The following is a 21,665-nucleotide window of genomic DNA, read 5'->3' as shown; positions in this document are numbered from 1 at the left end:
AACAATGTTGGTTCTTAGATTGTAGACCCTATAAGATTTTCCAGCTGAGTAACCAACAAATATCCCTTCATCAGCCTTTGCATCAAACTTCCCTTTATGGTCAGATTGATTCCTCAGTATAAAGCATTTACATCCAAAGACATGAAGAAAGTTTAGAGTTGGTTTTCTTCTCTTGAACAACTGATAAGGAGTCATGCCTTTAGCTTGATTGATCAAAGAAATATTCTGAGTGAAGCAGGCACAATTAACAGCTTCAGCCCAGAAATATGTTGGTAACTTTGATTCTTCAAGCATTGTTCTGGCAGCTTCAATTAAAGATCTGTTCTTTCTTTCAACAACCCCATTTTGCTGAGGTGTTCTTGGAGCTGAGAACTCATGCATGATTCCATTTTCTTCACAGAACAGCCTTAATGTCAAATTCTTGAATTCAGTTCCATTGTCACTCCTGATATTTCTAACCTTCAAGTCAGGATGATTGTTGACTTGCCTGATGTGATTGATAATGATTTCACTTGCTTCATCCTTTGATCCAAGAAAATAGACCCATGAGAACTTTGAGAAATCATCTACAATCACTAAGCAATATCTTTTTCTTGCAATAGACAATACATTGACTGGTCCAAACAAATCCATATGTAGCAGCTGTAATGGTTCATCAATTGTTGTTTCAAGCTTCTTTTTGAATGATGCTTTCCTTTGTTTGCCTTTCTGACAAGCATCACACAAACCATCCCTTGAGAATTCAACTAGAGGGATTCCTCTAACTAAGTCCTTTTTGACTAGATCATTCATTGTCTTGAAATTCAAGTGAGATAGCTTCTTGTGCCATAGCCAACTTTCAACTGTGCTTGCTTTGCTGAAGAGACAAGTAATGGATTCTGCATCTGTAGAGTTGAAGTCAGCTATGTACACATTTCCTTTTCTAACTCCAGTTAGAACCACTTTGTTGTCTTTCTTACTAGTGACAACACAGGCTTCAGAATTGAAGGAAACTGTATTCCCTCTATCACATAGTTGACTGATGCTCAGTAAATTGTGCTTGAGACCATCAACTAATGCAACTTCATTAATGATGACATTCCTTGTTGAAATCAAGCCATATCCCATAGTAAACCCTTTGCTGTCATCTCCAAAGGTTATGCTAGGGCCAGCTCTCTCCTTGAACTCTGTGAGCAGGGAGAAATCTCCTGTCATGTGTCTTGAACAACCACTGTCCAAGTACCATAGATTTCTTCCATTTCCCTGCACACCATAAAATCAATCAATTTGATTTTGGTACCCAAGTTTCCTTGGGTCCATTCTTGTTAGCCTTTCTCCTAGACTTCATTCCTCCTGCATCTTTAGACTTAGGTAAGTTTGAGTCAACCTTGGTCTTAGATGTAGTTGGTTGAGGTGTAGGGTTAGTCACAGAATCATTTAGCACACTTGTAAAGTTATTAGGCATTGATTGTGCAAACATGTTATTCCATATGGGCATATTGTATGGCATTTGAGGCATACTAAATGCAGCAAGATAAGGATTGTTAAAATATGGCATGTTTACAAAATGTGCATAAGGATTTTGTTGAGACATAACAGGCATAGCATGCAGAGGTGATGCAGATATATTAGGCATAGAAGAGGGTACAGTTATGGGAGTCTTCTTAATGGATTTACAACTGGCAGATAGATGATTAACACTACTACAATGCACACAGCTTTTTCTAGGAGCATACCTATCAGGTGTGTAATTGTTGTGTTTATTAACTCCTACCTTCCCATTTCTGTTGGATTTTCTTTTAGATTCCTTTTTATCCTCAACCATCTTTAGCCTATTATTTAACTGTTCTAAGGTCATGTGCCCTACATTCACCTTACTGACATCTTTGGATGTGCTTGCTTCTTCTTTGACAAAGTTCTTTGAAGTTGAACCAAACTTTTTGTTGAGTTTCTTTAGATTCTCTCTTTTAGAAACATCTGCCTGTTTTGATTGAGGAACCTTCAACGGATGCTCCTTTTCTTCCTTCAACGGATAACTTTCATCATCCGTTGATTCCACATCCGTTGACAGCCCATCAATTAATTCCAGTTTCTTTTTATTTTTATCCCAGGCAGTTTCACAGAATGATTCAATTCCTTGGACCTTAGCAATTTGAGCACTTACATCCCTAGATGTCTTCCAGGCTTTAATCACCTCTTGCTCTTTCTCTAATTGATTGGAAAGTATTTCTACTTTCTTAACAGATTCAGCTAGTTCATTTTCAACAGATATACAATGCAACTTTGTTTTCTCTAGGTCAATCATCTTATCTTCTAACAAAGCATTTCTATTACTTAAAAACAGATTGTTCTCTCTAATCCTACTATTTTCTTTAGCAAGAGATTTGAGAGACACACGCAAATGATACAATTCGGTAGACATGTCATTAAAAGCATCATTGCACTCTTCTTTAGTAAGCTGTGTTAAGTCAGTAGTGATTACCTGATTGCTTGATGAACTAACTTCATTTTCTTCAGAATCAGCCATGAGAGCAAGGTTGACATACTCCACATCTTCATCCTCTTCATCTCCATTAGCTGCCCAGTCCCTTTCTTGAGTAATGAAAGCCCTCTCCTTTTGCTTGAGTAGATCAAAATATTTCTTTTTGTAATCTACTTGTTCAAATTTCTTCTTTTCAGAAGTTGGCTTTCTGCACTCACCTGCAAAGTGTCCACTTATACCACAATTGAAACACTTGAACTTGGATTTGTCCACAGTGTTTTTGTGAGGTTTAGTGGCTCTAGTGTTTTTCTTGAATTTCATCTTTGCAAATCTTCTGGACAGAAATGCAAGATGCTCATCAATACCATCTGAGTCATCTTGGCTGGAGTTGTCTTCATTTTCAGCAACTTGCTCTTTCCCCTTGCTTGATTCCTGATTTCTTATACCATCTTTGGAGTTTGATGTAGATCTCGCAGTTTCTTGTCTGCATTTCCTCTCATCTTCAGCTACCAATGCAACTGAACTTCCTTTCTTTCTCCCCTTCTCCAATACCTCATCCTGTTCCAGCTCTAGTTCATAAGTCTTCAAGATTCCATACAATCTTTCAAGAGTGAAGTCCTTATAATCTTGAGAGTTTCTTAAGGAGACAGTCATGGGTTTCCATTCCTTTGGCAAGGATCTTAAAAATTTAAGATTTGAATCCTTCACCTGGTACACTCTTCCATACAGCTTCAGTCCATTCAACAGCTTTTGGAACCTATTGAATGTTTCATTTAAAGATTCATTTTCTTCAAAATGAAAGTATTCATACTGTTGAATGAGAAGCTGCATTTTGTTTTCTTTCACTTGTTCTGTACCTTCACACAGTAGTTGAACTGTGTCCCAAACCTCTTTGGCAGTTGTGCAATTTATCACATTATCAAACATATCCATGTTAAGACCATTAAACAAAATGTTCATAGCCTTCTTATCCTTGTGGACTTCTTCTGTGTCTTCCATTGTCCATTCTGCTCTAGGTTTTGGAATGGATTGACCAACAGCAACTGTGGCTGTAGCAACTGTTGCTACTTTGTGGGGAATGTGAGGACCATTCTCAATGCAGTTTACATAACCTTCATCTTGGGAGAGTAGATGAAGGTGCATTTTCACCTTCCAATGGTGATAACTGTCTTTGTCAAGAACTGGGATCTTTACTCCAATATCCTTCTTACTCATCTTTGTTAGATTCCAAGATCTTTAAACTCTTTGTATGTCAAGAGCCTGCTCTGATACCAATTGTTATTCCTAGTGGACTAACAATGAGATTTATAGAAGGGGGGTTGAATGTAAATCTCAAAACTTTTTCAAGTTTGAGCAGTTTATGAAAGTTGTGTGTTCAAGAAGAACAAGTGTGTGAATTGCTTTAAGCTAATACAGACAGATATATATTCAAGCACAAATGTAAAGAACACAACAGACCTTAAAAACTTTTCTGGTGGATTTGTTGTTCCACCAGAGATGGTATTTTAGAAAATCTGTGATTAAACAATGTTGATCACAGCTGCATCCTAGTACAAACTAGATGAATTTTCTCTCAATATTTTTCTAAACAGCTCTGGAAAATCTCTCATCTAATTACTAGCTTCTACTTGGTTTATATATTACCAAGTGTACAAGTGAAGAACAATATAAAATACAGTAATAAAATAAGATCTTCACTTGCTTCTTTTCCTGTTCACTCCAGTACTTTGTTGACTATTGCATCTTTGTACTAGAGAAGAACGGCTGCTTTTTCTGTTGTTCCTGAAATTCGGCTACCACATCTCAGTTGTCTCTATCAACCCATGTGCCTCTGTTTGTAGGTACAACTACCCCTTATCAACGGCTAATCATCAGAACATCCGTTGAAGCTTTCATCCGTTGATGCACTCATCCGTTGAAGGATGTTATCCGTTGAAGCTTTCATCCGTTGATGCACTCATCCGTTGAAGGATGTTATCCATTGAAGCTTTCATCCGTTGATGCACTCATCCGTTGAAGGATGTTATTTGTTGATGACTTTATCCGTTGAAGCTTTAGAGACATCCGTTGAAGTTTAGCTTCTCATCCGTTGAAGGTCTTTAAGTCATCCGTTGATACCACTTCACTTATACAAAATTACAAGGCATGAAGTATTTACAATTGGCCTTCCTATCTGCATATCATCTAGTATTCAACATGACTCATAGTTTCTCTCAACTTCCAAGAATTACATTTTAAATACAGAGACTGAAATATGCTACAACACTAGACTTATTTCTAAGTAAAGCTACACCATCAACGGATAGCCAAAGTGGTCTTATCCGTTGAGGCTACAGACACTAAATTTCTACTTAAGTATTTTGTTAAACATATCATCAAACTAATGCACATACATTCCTAACAAATAGCCATAAGAGCAAGATTTCCTTCTTCTTCATCTTCACTGTCAGTATCATCCCAGCTTCTTCCCTTTGCCAGATAAGCCCTTTCAGAGTTACTCTTCTGATTTGAATCATAAGAGTTCTTCCTTACTTGTTTTGGCTTCCTGCATTCTGTGGCAAAGTGTCCCAACTCATTGCAGTTATAGCATCTAATGGTGCCCCGATCAACCATCCCCGTTTGGTATCCACCACTGCTGGTGTTAGAGGATGAAGATCCACCTTTCTGGAATTTGTTGTAGTTGGACTTGTACTTAAGCTTGGGATTCCTCCTGAATCTGACATTGGAGAATCTCTTGACAATTTGGGCCATTGACTCGTCTTCCAATTGCTCCAGCTCTTCCAAGGAATAAAAATCATCACTTGATTGATTTGTAGTAGGAGGATCATATTCTGCTACTAACATATTTTCCTCAGCCTTGGAATACTGTACCATTCTCTCCAATTGTTGAGATTGCTGTTGTTGTTGACCTTCAGCTACAAGTGCAGTAGATGTGCTGACCATTCTATCCTTCCCGTAGACTTCCTTCTGTTGAATCTGCTCCAACTCATAGGTTTTTAACACTCCATAAAGCCTGTCCAAAGAAATCTTACTCAGATCTCTAGCTTCTCTAATGGCAGTGATTCTATGTTCAAGATGAGTTGGCAGTGTTAAAAGGAACTTTTTGTTGACCTCCCTAATTGAATAATATTTCCCATTTATGTTCAGGTTATTGATCAACGCATTGTACCTCTCAAACACTTCAGTAATTCCTTCTCCTGGATTTGATTTAAAATATTCATACTCAGAGGTTAGGATCTCCAACTTGTTCTCCCTAACTTCCTCTGTGCATTCATTGATCACCTCAATAGTTTCCCACATGTGTTTGGAATTTTTACAGTTCATCACATGTCTGTTCATCAAGGGATCAAGGAAATCAATTAAAATTAATTGAAGGCTGGCATCCAAGGAGGCTTCTTCCTTTTCATCATGAGTAAAATCTTCAGGATCTTTAGGATAGGTTCTGGCTTTGGTGATCACAACATCATCTATTATCACCTCCGGTTCAATAACCATCGGAGTTTTTATCCCCTTCTTTAACAAGTTTGAATATTTGGGATTTGCCACTTGTAAAAACAAGAGCATCTTCTTCTTCCACATAATATAATTCTCTTTATCAAATTGTGGAATTTTAACGGTTCCAACTTTTTGTGAAGTCATTATGAATTTTTGAATGAATAAAAATTCAAGGAGTTGAAAAATCACAAAAGTCTAGGATCTTGATTTGTTCGTTAATCAGAAGGCTCTGATACCAATTGTTAGGTCCCAATGTGTTTGTAGAAGGGGGGGTTGAATATAAACAGTACTGAATAATCGAATAAATGCGGAATAAAAAATATGAAACAAAATTCAAGTTAAATAAAAATATTATTAAACTTGAAAGGTGTTACAACAACTGTATCGATTACAAGGAATTAATCTCAAATTAATTATCACAAATCTAGAATAAATTCGACATGAACTTTTTCTATTTTCGTAATAATTAGAATCAAATGCTAAATGCAATTTGAGATTAAGTTCTAGAGATTTTGATCCGCTAGATTGTTACACAAGAACAAGATAAAGATTTCTAGTTGATTGGATTTAACTTTACAATCTAGAAATTGATCTTGAAGTTTTGCAGAGAAGATGAAATATTGTTCTGCTTCTTTTTCTTTTGTTCTCGGGTTCTGTATTGTTGGATGATGAAGAATGAATGCTTCTTCTTCTTTTAATCAATTCAGCTGAATGAAAATAGAGCTGGCATGACAATCCTTTGGCTCAGTAAGACAATCGGTAGGACTATCTTTAGAGCTAGCAAGACAATCAGAATGAACTAGCAAGACTTTCGGTATGACAATTAATTGTCATACCGATTGTCATAGTAGTTCAAATAGATTGTTTTTGCTGAATTAATAAGTGATTTTAATCTAATAATAATTATGGTAAGACAATCAACTGAATTAGCATGACTTTCGGTATGACTATTGATTGTCATACCGATTGTCATACTAATACAATCAGTTGTCTTTTTGGAATTAAAACAGATTTTAACCAATTAAAAATTCTGAAAAACCTTAATATTAATTCTGAATTAATTAATCAATTAATTCAATTAATCAATAAATTAATCTTTGCAGATATAATTTATTTTCTTAATTAAATTATATGACTTAATTAATTAATAGAGAATTAATACTAACCTTGAGCAGCAACCATTCTTCTGAAAATCTTATGAAAATCACTGTCAGTTATGAATCAATTCCACCACTTCAATGTTGACACTCGATGTACTGTCTGGTTCAAAAGTGACTAACTTCCGTGACGTTTCTTCATGTCTTGACTTTGATACTCTTGATTTTCTTCAGACTAAATCCTTGTAATTTATGATACTCTGACGAGATCTCTGTCACTTGATTAAATCCACGATCTTGATTTATATCACTGAGGCATGATCAATTTCTTGAACTTCTTCCAGTGAATTAATTCCTCGAGTCTGTACATGAACCTTATTTCTGAATCCTTTGACAGATATTACTTTGCGAGATCTCTCTGACGGTAGATCCACTATTTACTTATTACATTCTTATTTGAGTTAAGTTAAATCCTCGAATATACAAATAGGCCTATGACATATGACTTACAGCAACTGTCCTTGACTTTCCCCCTTTCCTCTTGCTTCTTTGTTCCATCTCAAGTTCATGAGTCTTGAGCATTCCATAGATTTCATCAAGAGTTGTTTCATCAAGATTGTAGTTGTCTCTTATTGTCGTTGCCTTCAAATCCCAGCATTCAGGAAGAGCTAACAGGAATTTAAGGTTTGAATCTTCAAGATCATACTCTTTATCAACCAATGACAAATCATTCAAAAGTTTGACAAATCTATCATATAAATCATTCAATGACTCATTAGTCTTTGAGTCAAAATGTTCATACTCTTGAGTGAGTATTGTCTTCCTGTTCTTCTTAATTGTGTCAGTTCCCTGACACTTTGTTTCCAGAGCATCCCATATCTCCTTAGCAGTCTTGCAGTTGATTACCCTGTTTGACATTACATTATCAATGGCACTATGCAGTAAGTGTCGTACCTTAGCATCCTTAGCAATTGATGCTATATCTTCAGCAGTATAATCACTTTTCTCCTTTGGTACGGTCTTTGCTGCTTCACCTGCAACTGCAACAGCGAGCTTGGTTGGTTTGTGAGGCCCTTCCTTGATTCTATCAAGGTATTCTGGATCTGTTGCTTCCAGGAACATGGTCATCCTTACCTTCCATATGGGATATTCAGATGGTCTTAGTATGGGAACTCTGATAGTCTCATACCGACTTTGAATTTGTGTCTTTGGAGGTTCTTCAGTTTTAGTAGGCTTAGTTGGAGTTTCTGTGTCAGACATGATTGTGTTTGGATCTTTAACTGTATGTGTGTTAACAGATTAGCTCTGATACCACTTGTTAGGTCACACACACTGTAGAGGGGGTGAATACAGTGTAAAATACAATCAAATCAAACTTTAATATATTAAGTAACAGAAAACAAACTTTATTGAAACAATAAACTCTGTTACAATATGGAACTGTTACCTCTCAGTGATGAGCAAATATCACGAGAGCTGCTAGGGTTACAATAAATAATCTTCTCGAATATGATAACACTTATAGTGTAAACCCTATGTCTGTGTTTATATACTACACAGTTACAAGATAATCGCTAATTGATATGGAATATAATTCTGCTTCCTAAAATATATCAATCAGATATATTTTCTTCCAAGTATTCCATTCTTCAAGGAACTCCTTCTTCATGCATATCTCTTCTTATGTTTATCTCGATCTTCTTTCCTTTAATCAGCTACTTTCCTTATCTGATCGTCCTTCAGCACTTAAGTTCTGATATCTAACTTCTGATGATTATCTCCTGATAATATAAGTACTGACATCCTTAAGTCCTGACTTCCAGTATAAGTACTGATCAACAGTTAAGTACTGATTTGTCCTGTTAAGTAAGAACTGAAATCTAAACATAAATTATATTAGCCATGACATTATCAAATATATCTAACAAATTCCATTTATGGACAAAGACAACTAACACCATTAGAAGGTGAAAATGCACCTACATCTTCTCTCTCAAGATGAAAGGTATGTTGATTGCATTGAGAAAGGCCCTAATGTTCCCGTACGAGCTTCTACAGATAATGAAGGTGCTATAGGTAATGAGCAAAGTGTCCCAAAGCCACAAGCAGAATGGACGGATGAAGACATTGAGCAAGTACACAAAGATAAGAAGGCTATGAAAATTTTGTTCAATGGTCTTGATGGAGATATGTTTGACAATGTAATAAACTGCAAGACTGCTAAAGATGTTTGGGATACTATTCAAATTATATGTGATAAAACTGAGCAAGTGAGGGAAAACAAGATGCAACTTTTAATCCAGAAGTATGAGCATTTTCATTGTGAAGATAGTGAATCTTTAAGTGACATCTTTAACAGGTTTCAAAAATGGTTAAATGCACTGAAGCTGCATGGAAGAGTCTATCAGACAAAAGATTCAAACCTGAAGTTCCTTAGATCTCTATCAAAGGAATGGAAGCCTATGACTGTCTCTCTCAAAAACTCACAGGATTACAAGGAGTTTACCTTGGAGAGACTGTATGAGATTCTAAAGACTTAGGAACTTGAGCTAGAACAAGATGAGCAAATAGATAAAGGAAGGAAGAAGGGAGGATCTATAACACCGGTAGCTGAGCATGAGAGAGGGAAAGAGATGAAGGTTGAAGCTGTGGAATCTATACCAAACTCCATGGTTTGTGAAGGCAAAGGAAAAGGGCTAGTAGCTGAACTTGAAGATCATCTTAGTCAAGATGAAATGGAAGATATAAATGAACATCTAGCTTTCCTTTCAAGAAGATTTTCCAAGATCAAATTCAAGAAGAATTTTGGAGCAACCAAGCCAAATAGAAACATGGTGGATAAATCCAAATTCAAGTGTTTTAAATGTGGCTTGAGTGGTCATTTTGCAAATAAATGCAGAAAGTCTAATTCTGAGAAAAAGAAGTTTGAGCCTGTTGATTATAAGAAGAAGTATTTTGAATTGCTCAAACAAAAGGAAATAGCCTTCTTGACTCAGGAAAATGACTGGACAGCAGATGGGGAAAATGATGATGAGGAACCAAGCTATGTCAACCTAGCCCTAATGGCCAAATCAAATAAAGCAGAGGTCAGTTCTTCAAGCAATCAGGTAATTACCACTAACCTAGCACATCTTTCTAAAGATGAGTGTTATAAAGCTATAAATAACTTGTCTACAGAATTGTATAATTCGCGTGTTACACTTAAGTCACTCACCAAGGAAAATAACAGGATTAAAGATAATAATTTATTTTTGAGTGAAAGAAATGTTGTGTTAGAAACTCAATTTATTGAGTTTGAAAAATTAAAAATAGAGTGTAGAATTTCTAAGGAAGAATTGACTGAATCCTTAAAGAAAGAGGAGATTTTAAGAAAGCAGCTTGAACGAGAACATGAAGTAATTAAGACTTGAAAATCATCTAGAGATATCCATGCTCAAATTACTAAAGTTCAAGATATAAAGTCTTTCTGTGAAGAAGCCTGGAAATAGAGCAAGGAGAAACTGAATCATAACTTGGAAGAAGGACTTTCAACGGATGTGGATTCGACGGATAATGAAGATTATCCGTCGAATGATCAAAAGAATTATCCGTCGAAAGACAAAGAACCACATTCGTCGAGTGAAAGGAAACCAGTTAGAAATGTCAAGCTAGCTAAGTTAAATGAGAAATATGGATCAGTTTCCCAAAACTTTGTTCCAGGAGAAATAAGTCAAGTGAAAGAAAATAAGAGAGTCAATGTGGGGCACCTGTCAATGAAGGAGTTGAATGACAGATTAGAGAAGATTGAGGTTAAAGCAGAATCTAAAAGGAAAAATAATAGGAATGAGAAAGTAGGAATTAACAAACATAACAACTACACACCTGCTAAATATGCACCTATAAAAATCTGTGTGAAGTATGATAGTGTTAATCATTTGTTTGTTAATTGCAAACTTGATATGCCTGCACCCATGTCTGCACCTCCATCATTTCCCAACATGCCCACAATGCATGTGAATGCTATGCCTACACATAATTTGAATGCACAATTTGCTAATATGCCATTTGCACAAAATCCTTACTATTCTGCATTTAGTTTGCCTCAAATGTCATTTAGCATGCCTTACTGGAATAACAAAATTGTACAAAATATGCATTTCCATGTTAACCAGCCTATGCATGATAATTCTGTTATGATGAATGGTTTTCAAAGCTCTACTCAAATGACCAAAGTTGAATCTTAATTACCTAAGTCAAATGAGGAAAAGCCTAAGAAACCTAAGAAAAAGGCTAACAAAGCGGGACCCAAGGAAACTTGGGTACCAAAATTAACTTGATTTGATTTTGTTGTGTACAGGGAAATAGAAAGAATCTTTGGTATTTGGATAGTGGGTGCTCAAGGAACATGACTGGAGATTCTACCCTGCTACAAATCAAGCTAAGAACTCAGTTTCTCTCTTGAGAGTTACAAGAAATTTTAGATTTATTTCTTACTTTTTGAACAAAGCATCCAATGTTTACTTTATAAAATAGTAAACACTGTTTTTTACACAGCATGACATAACATGTACTAAACCCTATTTTTGGATAACCAAATCTTTCTATTTATAGCTTAGTGTATCTTTACTAATCTTGCCTGACTGTGACTTTACTTTGCCAGTTAATCTTGACCCTTGATCTTGTACTCTTCAAGCTGCTTTTGTAGATTTTTCAAATCAGTGATTGATTTGTTTGTTGATTGATAATCTTGGATATTAAACTGATCTGCATTCTGTACTTGAGCTTTACATCGAGATCTCCAGTTAGTCATATAGAGAACTCGACATCTTGATAAATATAATGACTTATCGAGATCTCTAATTAATCTATAGTTGTTTGACTTATCGAAGTCTCTGAGTTCTCTATAAGAGAATTTGGCTTGTCGAGATCTCTCATCTTCATGTCTTCACTTTGACATATCGATATCTCTGAGTTCTTTAATGACAAATTGACTTATCGATATCTCAGAGATCTCTAGTGATATTTTGACTTATCGATATCTCAGAGATCTCTAGTGATATTTTGACTTTTCGATATCTTAGAGTTCTCTTGTGAGGAAATGACTTGTCGAATATCTCCAATTTTCATGTCTTCAATATGGCTTGTCGATATCTCTGAGTTTTCTAGTAGCTTTTCTTTGACTTCTCGATAAGTCATTTTGGAGTTCTCGAATGACTTCTCTATAACACAAAATCTGTGACTTGTAGATTTCTTGACTTAAAATGTTTTTCCCTAAACAGATTTATTCAACTTCAAGTTTCTTCACACTTTCTCTGAGGCATGATCTTCATGATCTTCTTCCAGAGTTTATTCTTAAGGCTTGAACTGTTTACAAAATAATACTCCAGTCTAATCTAATTACACTTGTACACACTTAAGTGATACAATACAAAATGCAAACTTAGATTATTATACAACTTACTTAGGGTTGTCAAATTGACTTAGTATTGTTATAGTACATGCATGTCTTGTACAATAAACTTATTCTTAGGGTTGTCAAGATGACTTAGTCTTATTATGTACATGCATGTCTTGCACAACACAGTATACACTTATGGTGTATACACAACACAGTATTAGTTTGAGCATAATTTAATTAAAAGGTTTATTTTGGGCTTTCACACGGGTTGGATTTGTCGCATCGAGCTAAAATAATTTAATAAATATTACAGACGCGGTTAAAAAAAATATTATTAACCTAGGCTTAAAAAACTTAAATTGAAAGATAATTTATTGATAAATATAATGATATCGAGTTAAAATAAAATAAAATAAAATTTAATACCCGTACAGGCTAAATCAAATAATATTAAATGCGGGCTAAAATAAAACTAAAAATAAATTAAATATAATTATTTGGATTTCATTGATATAACGACTTATATAATTACGGGTTTTTTCAAAGTATGTAATATTCATACTATTTTATTTAAACATAACTAGAAATAATATGTTAGTTAATAGCGCCGTACTAAAATAAAATAATATAAACTCACAGGTTCGAATCTCACGGGAGGAGAATTTATGATTATGCCTCATGAGTCAGAGTCTGTCGCTTTAATGCGGTTTATCTTGGTTCACGTGTTTTGTGGTTTGCAGGCTATTGCGTGAACCCGCGGGGTTTACCCAGTGTACACCAAGGTGGCGGCTGCGGGTTACCTATGGAAAAAACTATTCATCTCGACTAAAAGCTATTTATACAACTAATTCAAGATAAAATAAAATTAAAATCAAAAAATAATTAAAACAAAATAAATATACTTTTATATGGATTGGATTAAAATAAAATAATAAGAATGAACAAATTTCTTATCTTAAATTTTTTAATTAAAAATAAATGTTAACCAAAATTATATAATACTAAAAATAATTCGTGCATTGCACGGATTATAAACTAGTGTTAACTATATTTGAAATTAAATAAAATGTTCACTATTTATAACAACCAATTTATATGCGATTAAAATCCCGCAAATAGCAATTATGGATAAATTAGTAATTTTAGTATGCTTAAGTCAATCATAGCTCATAGGTAGTAATTTCAATTTAAGATTGCTTATATTTTTGCATCATAATACTGATATATCTAATGAATTAAATTTCTCAAAAACATTTCGATTTAACACTTTAAATTTTTATAAATTTTGTGGCTCGAGTCCACCGGGGGTAAATCCTACATAACTCGAAATCCTCAAAGTAGATACACACAGCAAACACGCCCTATAAATTACCCTAGCATCATTTTGGAGGCGAAGTGTGTGTTGAAAAACCTAGGGTTAATGGATAAGCAATCGGAAAAAGAGAAATCGAGTCGGCGACACAAAGATTCCGATCGCGATAGAGATCACCATCACAAGCACCACAGCTCCAAGCACAAATCTCGAGATGACGACGACAAGCACAGATCGAGAAACGACCGAGAGAGCGATCGCGAGCGTCGAGAGAGATCTTACGAGTCGCGAGATGAGCGAGAGAGGAGTAGAGAGAGAGTTTTTGATGTGAATTTGAGTAAGCGAAAGGAGAGAGGAGGTAGCGAAGAGGAGAGGTTCGATGAGAAGAGAGTTAGGGTTTCGGAGGAGAAGAGAGAGAGGAAGAGGTTTGAGGATGTTAATGGAGAGGAGAGAGAGGAGAGAAATGAGAGAGATGAGAGGAGAGAGAGGAAGAGATTTGAGGATGGAGAGGAGAGAGATGAGAGGAGAGAGAGGAAGAGGTTTGAGGATGGAGAGGAGAGAGAGAAGAGAGAGGTGAGGAAGGAGAGGAGGAGGTTTGGGGATAAGGTTAAGGAGGAGGATGTGGATGTGGACGGTGAAAGTAAGCGAGGTGGTTTTGATGAGGTTTCGGTTAAGAGAGAAGTGAAGAATGAGGAGGTTAATGGGATTCGGACTGGTCCGGGTGGTTCTGTTGCCAATGTGAGTTTTCCTTGCTGCTTTCTGATGAATATATTTATGTACTGGATTGTCTTGTTTGTGAAGTATTGTGTGATAGTTAATGGTGGTTAAATTACATTGTTTTGATTATTTAATGATGGTTATAAGTTATAACTTATAAATGTGACTATAAGCTGAAAATATCTATTTGATGGATCAATTTAGTGTAATTGTTGCTTCTAAAGTCTTATGTGATGAATTGTGTTTGATTAGCATATTGTGATTGTTGTTACTCCTTTGGAGGATGAGTAGGTTAGAGTGCTATGAAATTGTTGGAGGTTGGGACTTTTAATTAGTTTATAATTATATCTCGGTGTCTGGCTATTTAAAAGTTCTATTTGGATTTTTTCTTACTAACAAAACTTGATCACTGTTAATGATTTTTGTAATTTGTCTTGTTTTTCTCTTATCGTGTGTAGGTATGTCCTGTTTTAAATAATTTTAGCTTGAGAGTATATGCATGTTATGAGAAACTGTAATAATTATAATTTAAAAGCATATTTTGTTCTGGAGACTGACTTGAGTGATTTGTATTTGAGCAAACTGTGAGGTCCTAATTTTAATGATTTATTGTTACTTATTGATATATTTGGCTTTTTGTCGTTCTTTTTATTATCTATAATGCAATATCACTGTCCTGCATATTCAGCTATTATTACATGCTATTTGATCTCATCACTTAGATGATTCCTTCTTGTTCAGGTTGTATACCACTTTTAGTACATATAAGCCCTATAAGACAAGTATTTCTTCACATCTGGAATTATGCTATGAATACATACTTGCTCTTAAACTATTGGAATCAGAGCGTGCTACTCGCGGCTTAGCTCTCAGCATATTTGTTATTGAGCCAATGCCATAAAGCCACGGTCTTTGTAAGACTCTCAAAAACTCCATGGCCCAAAGGTGTCCTATGGCGATATGGCGTTCCCGGTTCATAACATATTTCGAGCACCCACACACACACACACACACATATATATATATATGTTCTCTGCATAAACTAAATATAGCATTCTTGTGATCAACATTGTAGTATCTCACATAAAGATATATTTATTATTAAAAAATCCATGTAGTCTGACAACAAAATATATTTCATTTCAAATGGTTGAACTATGTAATTTTAAATTTAAATATGCTTCTACTATATTATAGTACAAGTTATAGCAACTTGGAAAGGATGAAGTATCTATATGTGTATATGAGGAAACATTAGCATGTTATTTTCATGAATGGGAAAGCCAACTGTTGTACCAAGTATACCTAGTACCCCTCCATGTTCTACAGAAATCAGTAAGCCACATTTTTGCAAATAAATTGTTGACTGGTCATTGATAGTATTTGGAAATGATTTTTAATGAGCTTCCAACTTGTGACATAGCTGTCTTAACATTTTTGTCATCTTGAGAGTTATATCCTCGAGCATATTTTTTTAGTCAATATACGGTTTTAATCAATTTATTTCTAATTCTTACAGGGTGCTGGTTCGGAACCACTCAACATGGTATCAGGAACTCTGCCTGAGGCCTCTTTTGCTTCTGGCCACAATCCTAAGGTATCTTCAATTTATACCACAAATGAAAATAAGGGAGTTATTGTGAACAGATCTTATGAGGTTCCTGGGAAATCTAGTACAGATGGGACAACTTCAGCCACTGGGAAAAGTGGAGGCCTCCAATCTCTTGATGCTTTGACAAAAGCGAGGATAACTTTGCAGAAGCAGAAGGAAATCTCAGAGAAATTGAAGAAAATGCCATTAGTAAGTATATCTAATATCACACTTATCGGGCTCTTGTTTTCTTCTTCAGAAGTTACCTGTTAATAATCCCCTAATATTTCTTGTTGATCTTGTACACCTAATATTTCTTGTTGATCTTGCAGTTAAACAGGAGTGTTGGGTCGAAGGAGGGATCTAAAGCAACAGTCTCCACATCAGGAATACTTCCTACTCCTGCTCCATCTGCTGGAGTAACAATAAGTTCTACTCTTCCTGCTTCTGCTTCGGTGAAACCACTTGTGAGTGGTGTGCCTCATCTAGAGGGCCTTACAGCACCAAAGGTTGAAGCGGTAAAACGTGCACAGGAGCTTGCTGCTAAAATGGGATTCCGACAGGACCCTCAGTACGCTCCTCTAATAAACATGTTTCCTGGACAGTTGCCACCGGAAGTTATTGTACAGCCAAAGCCGGCAAAGGCTCCTGTTCTACGCTTGGATGCTTTGGGCAGGGAGATAGATGAACATGGAAATGTGGTGAATGTTCCAAAGTTAAATAACCTCAGCACCTTGAAGGTTTGTTGTTGATTTGCTTAAGTTTTAAGATTAATATCTTTGTTTGAAGTTATCTCAATATACCTTACTGGTTTTTTGATGTTGTTTGACTGTCCAGGTTAACATTAACAAGCAGAAAAAAGATTCATTTCAAATTTTAAAGCCTGAATTGGAAGTGGATCCAGAGAAAAATCCTCATTTTGATCCGGACATGGGTATTGATAAGAATAAGCTTCTGAGGCCTAAGAGAATGAATTTTCAATTTGTAGAGGAGGGTAAATGGTCAAGAGATGCAGAGATTACAAAGTTGAAGGTATCTTTGTTTTAGTGCCATATTTTCTGTGGTCACCTGAACATTTGTATTTATACTCCTCTAATTGCTTTTTCAGAGCCAATTTGGAGAAGCACAAGCGAAAGAGTTGAAGGCCAAGCAAGCACAGCTTGCAAAGGCGAAAGCAGAGCCGGATATAAATCCCAACCTGATTGAGGTGTCAGAGAGAGTGGTTGTGAAAGAGAAACCAAAGGAGCCAATTCCTGATGTCGAGTGGTGGTAAGATATTATTTTCTATTTACAGTATTATTCTGCTTGCTCCATTTATACATAGGATAATCTGATTAGCTCTAAATTGCTACCGGGTTCTATAAATCACAATGGCATCTTTTTACGGATTTCACTAGAAAGTAGTGAAGTTTATCTACGCTTTTTGAAATTGTGGTTATGTAGCTTTATTGATTACTTGATTATTATGTAAAGTTCATCCATTTCTAGCCTTTGCATTTTTTTTGCTTAGCATTCCACATTACATGCATTGTTTAGGGTATAGATGATATTAAATTGTTTATATTGGTAAAAATGCTAAATTCACATAACAAAGAGGATTGAAAAATCAATTGTATAAAAAAAAGTGTAAGATTCTTTTTGAGTCCATTTTAAATTTACACTCATAAAAAGTGTTGGTGTCTATTTTTATATATGTTTATGAGCTGTGCTAGGTTCCCCAATATTTTCCCCAAATGACGTGGCATGATACATGTTGATTTTTGAATTTGGGGTACATATTTACACACATGGTCCCAAAAAAATTTTAATATCTATACATTGACACGTCATCAATTGGGGGAAAAGTTTGGGGTCAAAATTTGGGGTCCCTAGCATTTTTCTTTGTGTATTATAACAACAATGTGAATTTTGTTGGGGCTTCTATAATTACAAGATTTTTTCCCGGAAAGATGTTGGGTTATATTATATTTATTTTGTTTAAAATTAGTGTCTAAATTTAATGAAATTATTTTTAATATAGTTATTAAGAATGTATGTCATGTACATATAAAATATAAAAAATATATGTAATCATAATATCTTTATTTTAAAATTATTAATCACAATTATTTATTTATTTAAGTACTATTGTTTCAATTTAATATATGTAATGTATACATTCTTATTGACATATTCATTATTTTGCTCAAATAAGTAAAATAAGATTTCTAAGTAAAAATACAATCGCAATATGTGAAAGAAACAGTATTAACACATTTTAAAAATATAATAATTTTTTTTTGATTAAAAAAACACAATATAAATTGATAAGTATTTTAACAAATAATATTTGATGAAAGACAAGAAATTGAGAAATGAACAGATAGTTGCTGGAAGGAGAGAAATGAGGAGGATAGATAATTAGTGGAAAGAAGAAGAAAGAATATTGAGTGTAAGATAATTAATAACTTTAAAAGAAAATAGAGTGTGACGTGTGTACTCATTTAAAGTAGAGAATGACATGTGTTAAGCTTAAGAGGTGATGGTGCCACTTATCACAGTTTGTTCTTTGTTTTAGTTATGGTATGATTTACCCTTTATTATCCAAATTTAGCATTAAACTTATGTGATTACTCATTATTCTCAGGGATGCACCTCTTTTGCTAGCTGGTAACTACGATGATATATGTGATGGTAAAATAGCGGAAAATAAGTTGAGGATAGAGAAAATCACCATTTATGTGGAACATCCACGGCCCATTGAGCCACCTGCTGAAGCTGCTCGCCCACCTCCTCAACCCTTAAAACTAACAAAGAAAGAACAGAAGAAGCTCCGTACGCAGAGACGGCTTGCTAGGGAAAAAGATAAGCAAGAGATGATCAGGCAGGGCTTAATTGAACCTCCAAAACCAAAAGTTAAAATGAGCAATCTGATGAAAGTGCTTGGTTCAGAAGCAACCCAAGATCCTACTCGGCTTGAAATGGAAATAAGAAGTGCTGCTGCTGAGCGTGAACAAGCTCATGTTGACAGGAATATGGCGCGTAAGCTCACCCCTGATGAACGCAGTGGAAAGAAGAAAAGGAAACTTTTCGATGACCCTAATACACTAGAGACTCTGGTGTCTGTCTATAGAATAAATGATCTTTCACACCCCCAAACCTGCTTTAAGGTTGATGTGAATGCCCAGGAAAACCGGTTGACAGGATGTGCTGTGATATCAGATGGCATTACTGTTGTGGTAGTTGAAGGTGGAAGCAAGTCCATCAAACGATATAAGAATCTTATGCTTAAGCGTATAGACTGGACTGCAGCTGTGAAAGATGTAGATGAAGATGAGGATGAAGCTGTTGTGAACAAATGTGTCAAAGTGTGGGAGGGAAGTGTTGCTAAACCAAGTTTTAATAGGTTTTTGGTCCACAAGTGCAGGTCTGAAGCAGCTGCTCGGAAGATACTTTCTGATGCTGGAGTCCCTCACTATTGGGATCTTGCAGTCAGCTTCACAGAGGAGTGATTGTTCTGCTGCAAAGTTAGTTACCTCTGATAAACCAAGTTTTTGCAGTTGCTGAGTTGTATCTCTTTTACAAATGCAAGTATTGATTTAGAGCTTTAAACATGATAAGATGATTGATTTCTTGTTTTCCTACTCGATGGAATACTTGTTATTAGCACTTTTAGCTTGTAATTTCCAGTTTGGTCCATGAATTTCTCTTATTAAGCCGTGTTTGCTATAAAAACAGTCTGAACATTCCATTCCTTCTCTGTTTGGAGAATGATATATGCAATGTTTTGAAAGTCCTAAAATTAACCCAATTATGTGACAGTATGGACATATTGACGGATCCTCCTATATATATGATTATATATATGAGTAGTGCTAGGAACTCCAAACCTTCTCCCAAATGACTATGTAGGCGCATATTTATAAACATCAGGTCCCCTATAAATTATACGTGACAAGTTAGCATTCGAGGGAATTTTTGGGGACTCTAGTCTTTTCTTGTATATATAATTAATCTATTATGTCTATATTATTTTTTTTGTCTTGCATGAAGGAGTATTACTGATATTTGACTACCCGCTACCGATACTTTAACGAGTAGCATTTTAGTTTTGATCCAGTTATTTAAAAATTCTAGAACATTGTTTTCAATTAGATGTTGATGTTTTTTTTCGTGTTCAATTTTTCAATTTAAATTTCAGAACTTCATGTGTTTTGTGTAAAGGAAAGCCTAGATCGTTCCTTCTTAGGTTCTCTATTTTTCCAGCAATTATTTCAATCTCTGCCAATTTCTTGAATGATATTAATTCTTAGGTGCCAAGTTTTGCCAATTGTCGGTGTCCTGCACAATAGGGAGATGCCTTATATTCCAGTGGCAATATACTACATTTGGAAGGAACGAAATGCTCATTTTCATGGTGATGCTTGTACAAGCGCAAATCAGTCAAGAGCTCAAATCAATCATAGGGTCTGGAACGATTTTTAACGGTAGCTTTAATTTCTGGAAGAATGCTTTTATAGATCTCAGTTTTGTTAACATGTTTAACTGGCCTGTAGCTTCGTCTGTCTTCAGTTTATTAGCGCTATATATGGATGCCTTGGGTCAATGTTGTGATTTGTAGTGTCTAGAGTTCTGGGGAGCGAGACACTGTTCTTAAGTTCTCTCGTCCCTTTTGAGCTGGATCATAAGATATATTATGATCTGTAACACGTTTCTTGTTTCTGAAACTGTTATCAATACATTTTAAAAAATCCTTATAAGTAAATAATTCAAAATATTATAGTTTGTTGTAATATATGAGCGGTAGCTCAGTTTTGTAATTTTAGAGAGAGAAATTGATGGCTAATTAGTTGTGCAACTTGAAAACCATAGATGTGTCTGAAATAAGTTTTTGTGTAGTAGCATGGCTTTTTAATTTTGCATTTATCTTGAAGTAGCAAGTAGGGATTAGAAAGGCTGGTTGCCTGGGTGGGTATGGGTAGTATACCAATTACCAGATAATAGAAAGACTTGGCGAGAAGGGCAAGGGGTACAATACAATGACAATACTGGATTTTAATTGCATTCATAAATGTAAGCATTTGAATGTAAATTTTGCGGCTTATATATAGACGTTTGGGGGTCCATACACTATCAGGAATGAAAGAACCGTCTCAACTCGTTACGTATGTTCACTTGCATAATGTTTTGATTATGCTTATTAGTATCCTTTCTAAAATTACTTTCAAGTACATTTACAGATAAGAATAGTGATCTTTGTCCCAATTGTTTTTATATCCTTTTGTTGCAATTAAGAGGTAATAGGATTGATTTCCCGGTGGATCAAAAATATGTTGGGAGAGAGTTGTGATACTTTGTTATGTTACAAGTCTATGATTGGTTTCGAATCACCCACTCGTAGGTAAAAAGTGTTGGTTCATGACTCGGTAAATGTTGGAAATGGAAAAAAAATATACTTTTACGTGTTTAGGTATGGTAAAAAAAAGTTTGTGTTATTGATTTGTTTGTCCATCCATATTCCATCTTATTAGGATCAGTGTTATAGATTTCAGAAATCGGATTATTTGGTTAAGATATTGATTTATGATTTATCGGACAATTTTTAAAAATTCGGATGATTTATCGGCAATTTATCA

At 35.1% G+C, this 21,665-nt stretch overlaps 1 protein-coding gene across 4 annotated transcripts; it reads left to right on the top strand.

Annotated features, from left to right (window-relative positions):
* Positions 1-13,740: 13,740 nt before the first annotated feature.
* LOC141702711 (protein RDM16) lies at positions 13,741-20,806 on the top strand. 4 transcript variants are annotated; one of them, XM_074506337.1, is made up of 7 exons: positions 13,741-14,480; positions 15,979-16,260; positions 16,383-16,790; positions 16,888-17,082; positions 17,159-17,319; positions 18,677-19,556; positions 20,343-20,806. In XM_074506337.1, the coding sequence occupies exons 1-6, from the start codon at positions 13,851-13,853 to the stop codon at positions 19,539-19,541; spliced, it is 2,541 nt and encodes an 846-aa protein (XP_074362438.1). In that variant the 5' UTR covers positions 13,741-13,850; the 3' UTR covers positions 19,542-19,556; positions 20,343-20,806. The 4 variants fall into 4 exon arrangements, with proteins under 4 accessions (XP_074362438.1, XP_074362439.1, XP_074362440.1 ...); XM_074506339.1 differs by lacking the exon at positions 20,343-20,806 and having other exon boundaries at positions 14,284-14,480; positions 15,979-16,056; positions 16,134-16,260; positions 18,677-19,678; XM_074506338.1 differs by lacking the exon at positions 20,343-20,806 and having other exon boundaries at positions 13,742-14,480; positions 18,677-19,783.
* The last annotated feature ends 859 nt before the right edge of the window (positions 20,807-21,665 follow it).

This window comes from Apium graveolens, unplaced genomic scaffold (genome assembly GCF_009905375.1).
Source record: "Apium graveolens cultivar Ventura unplaced genomic scaffold, ASM990537v1 ctg5576, whole genome shotgun sequence".
NCBI classification, from domain to species: Eukaryota; Viridiplantae; Streptophyta; class Magnoliopsida; order Apiales; family Apiaceae; genus Apium; species Apium graveolens.
Note: the sequence above shows the minus strand (reverse complement) of the source record. Positions and strands in the feature narration are given on the sequence as shown.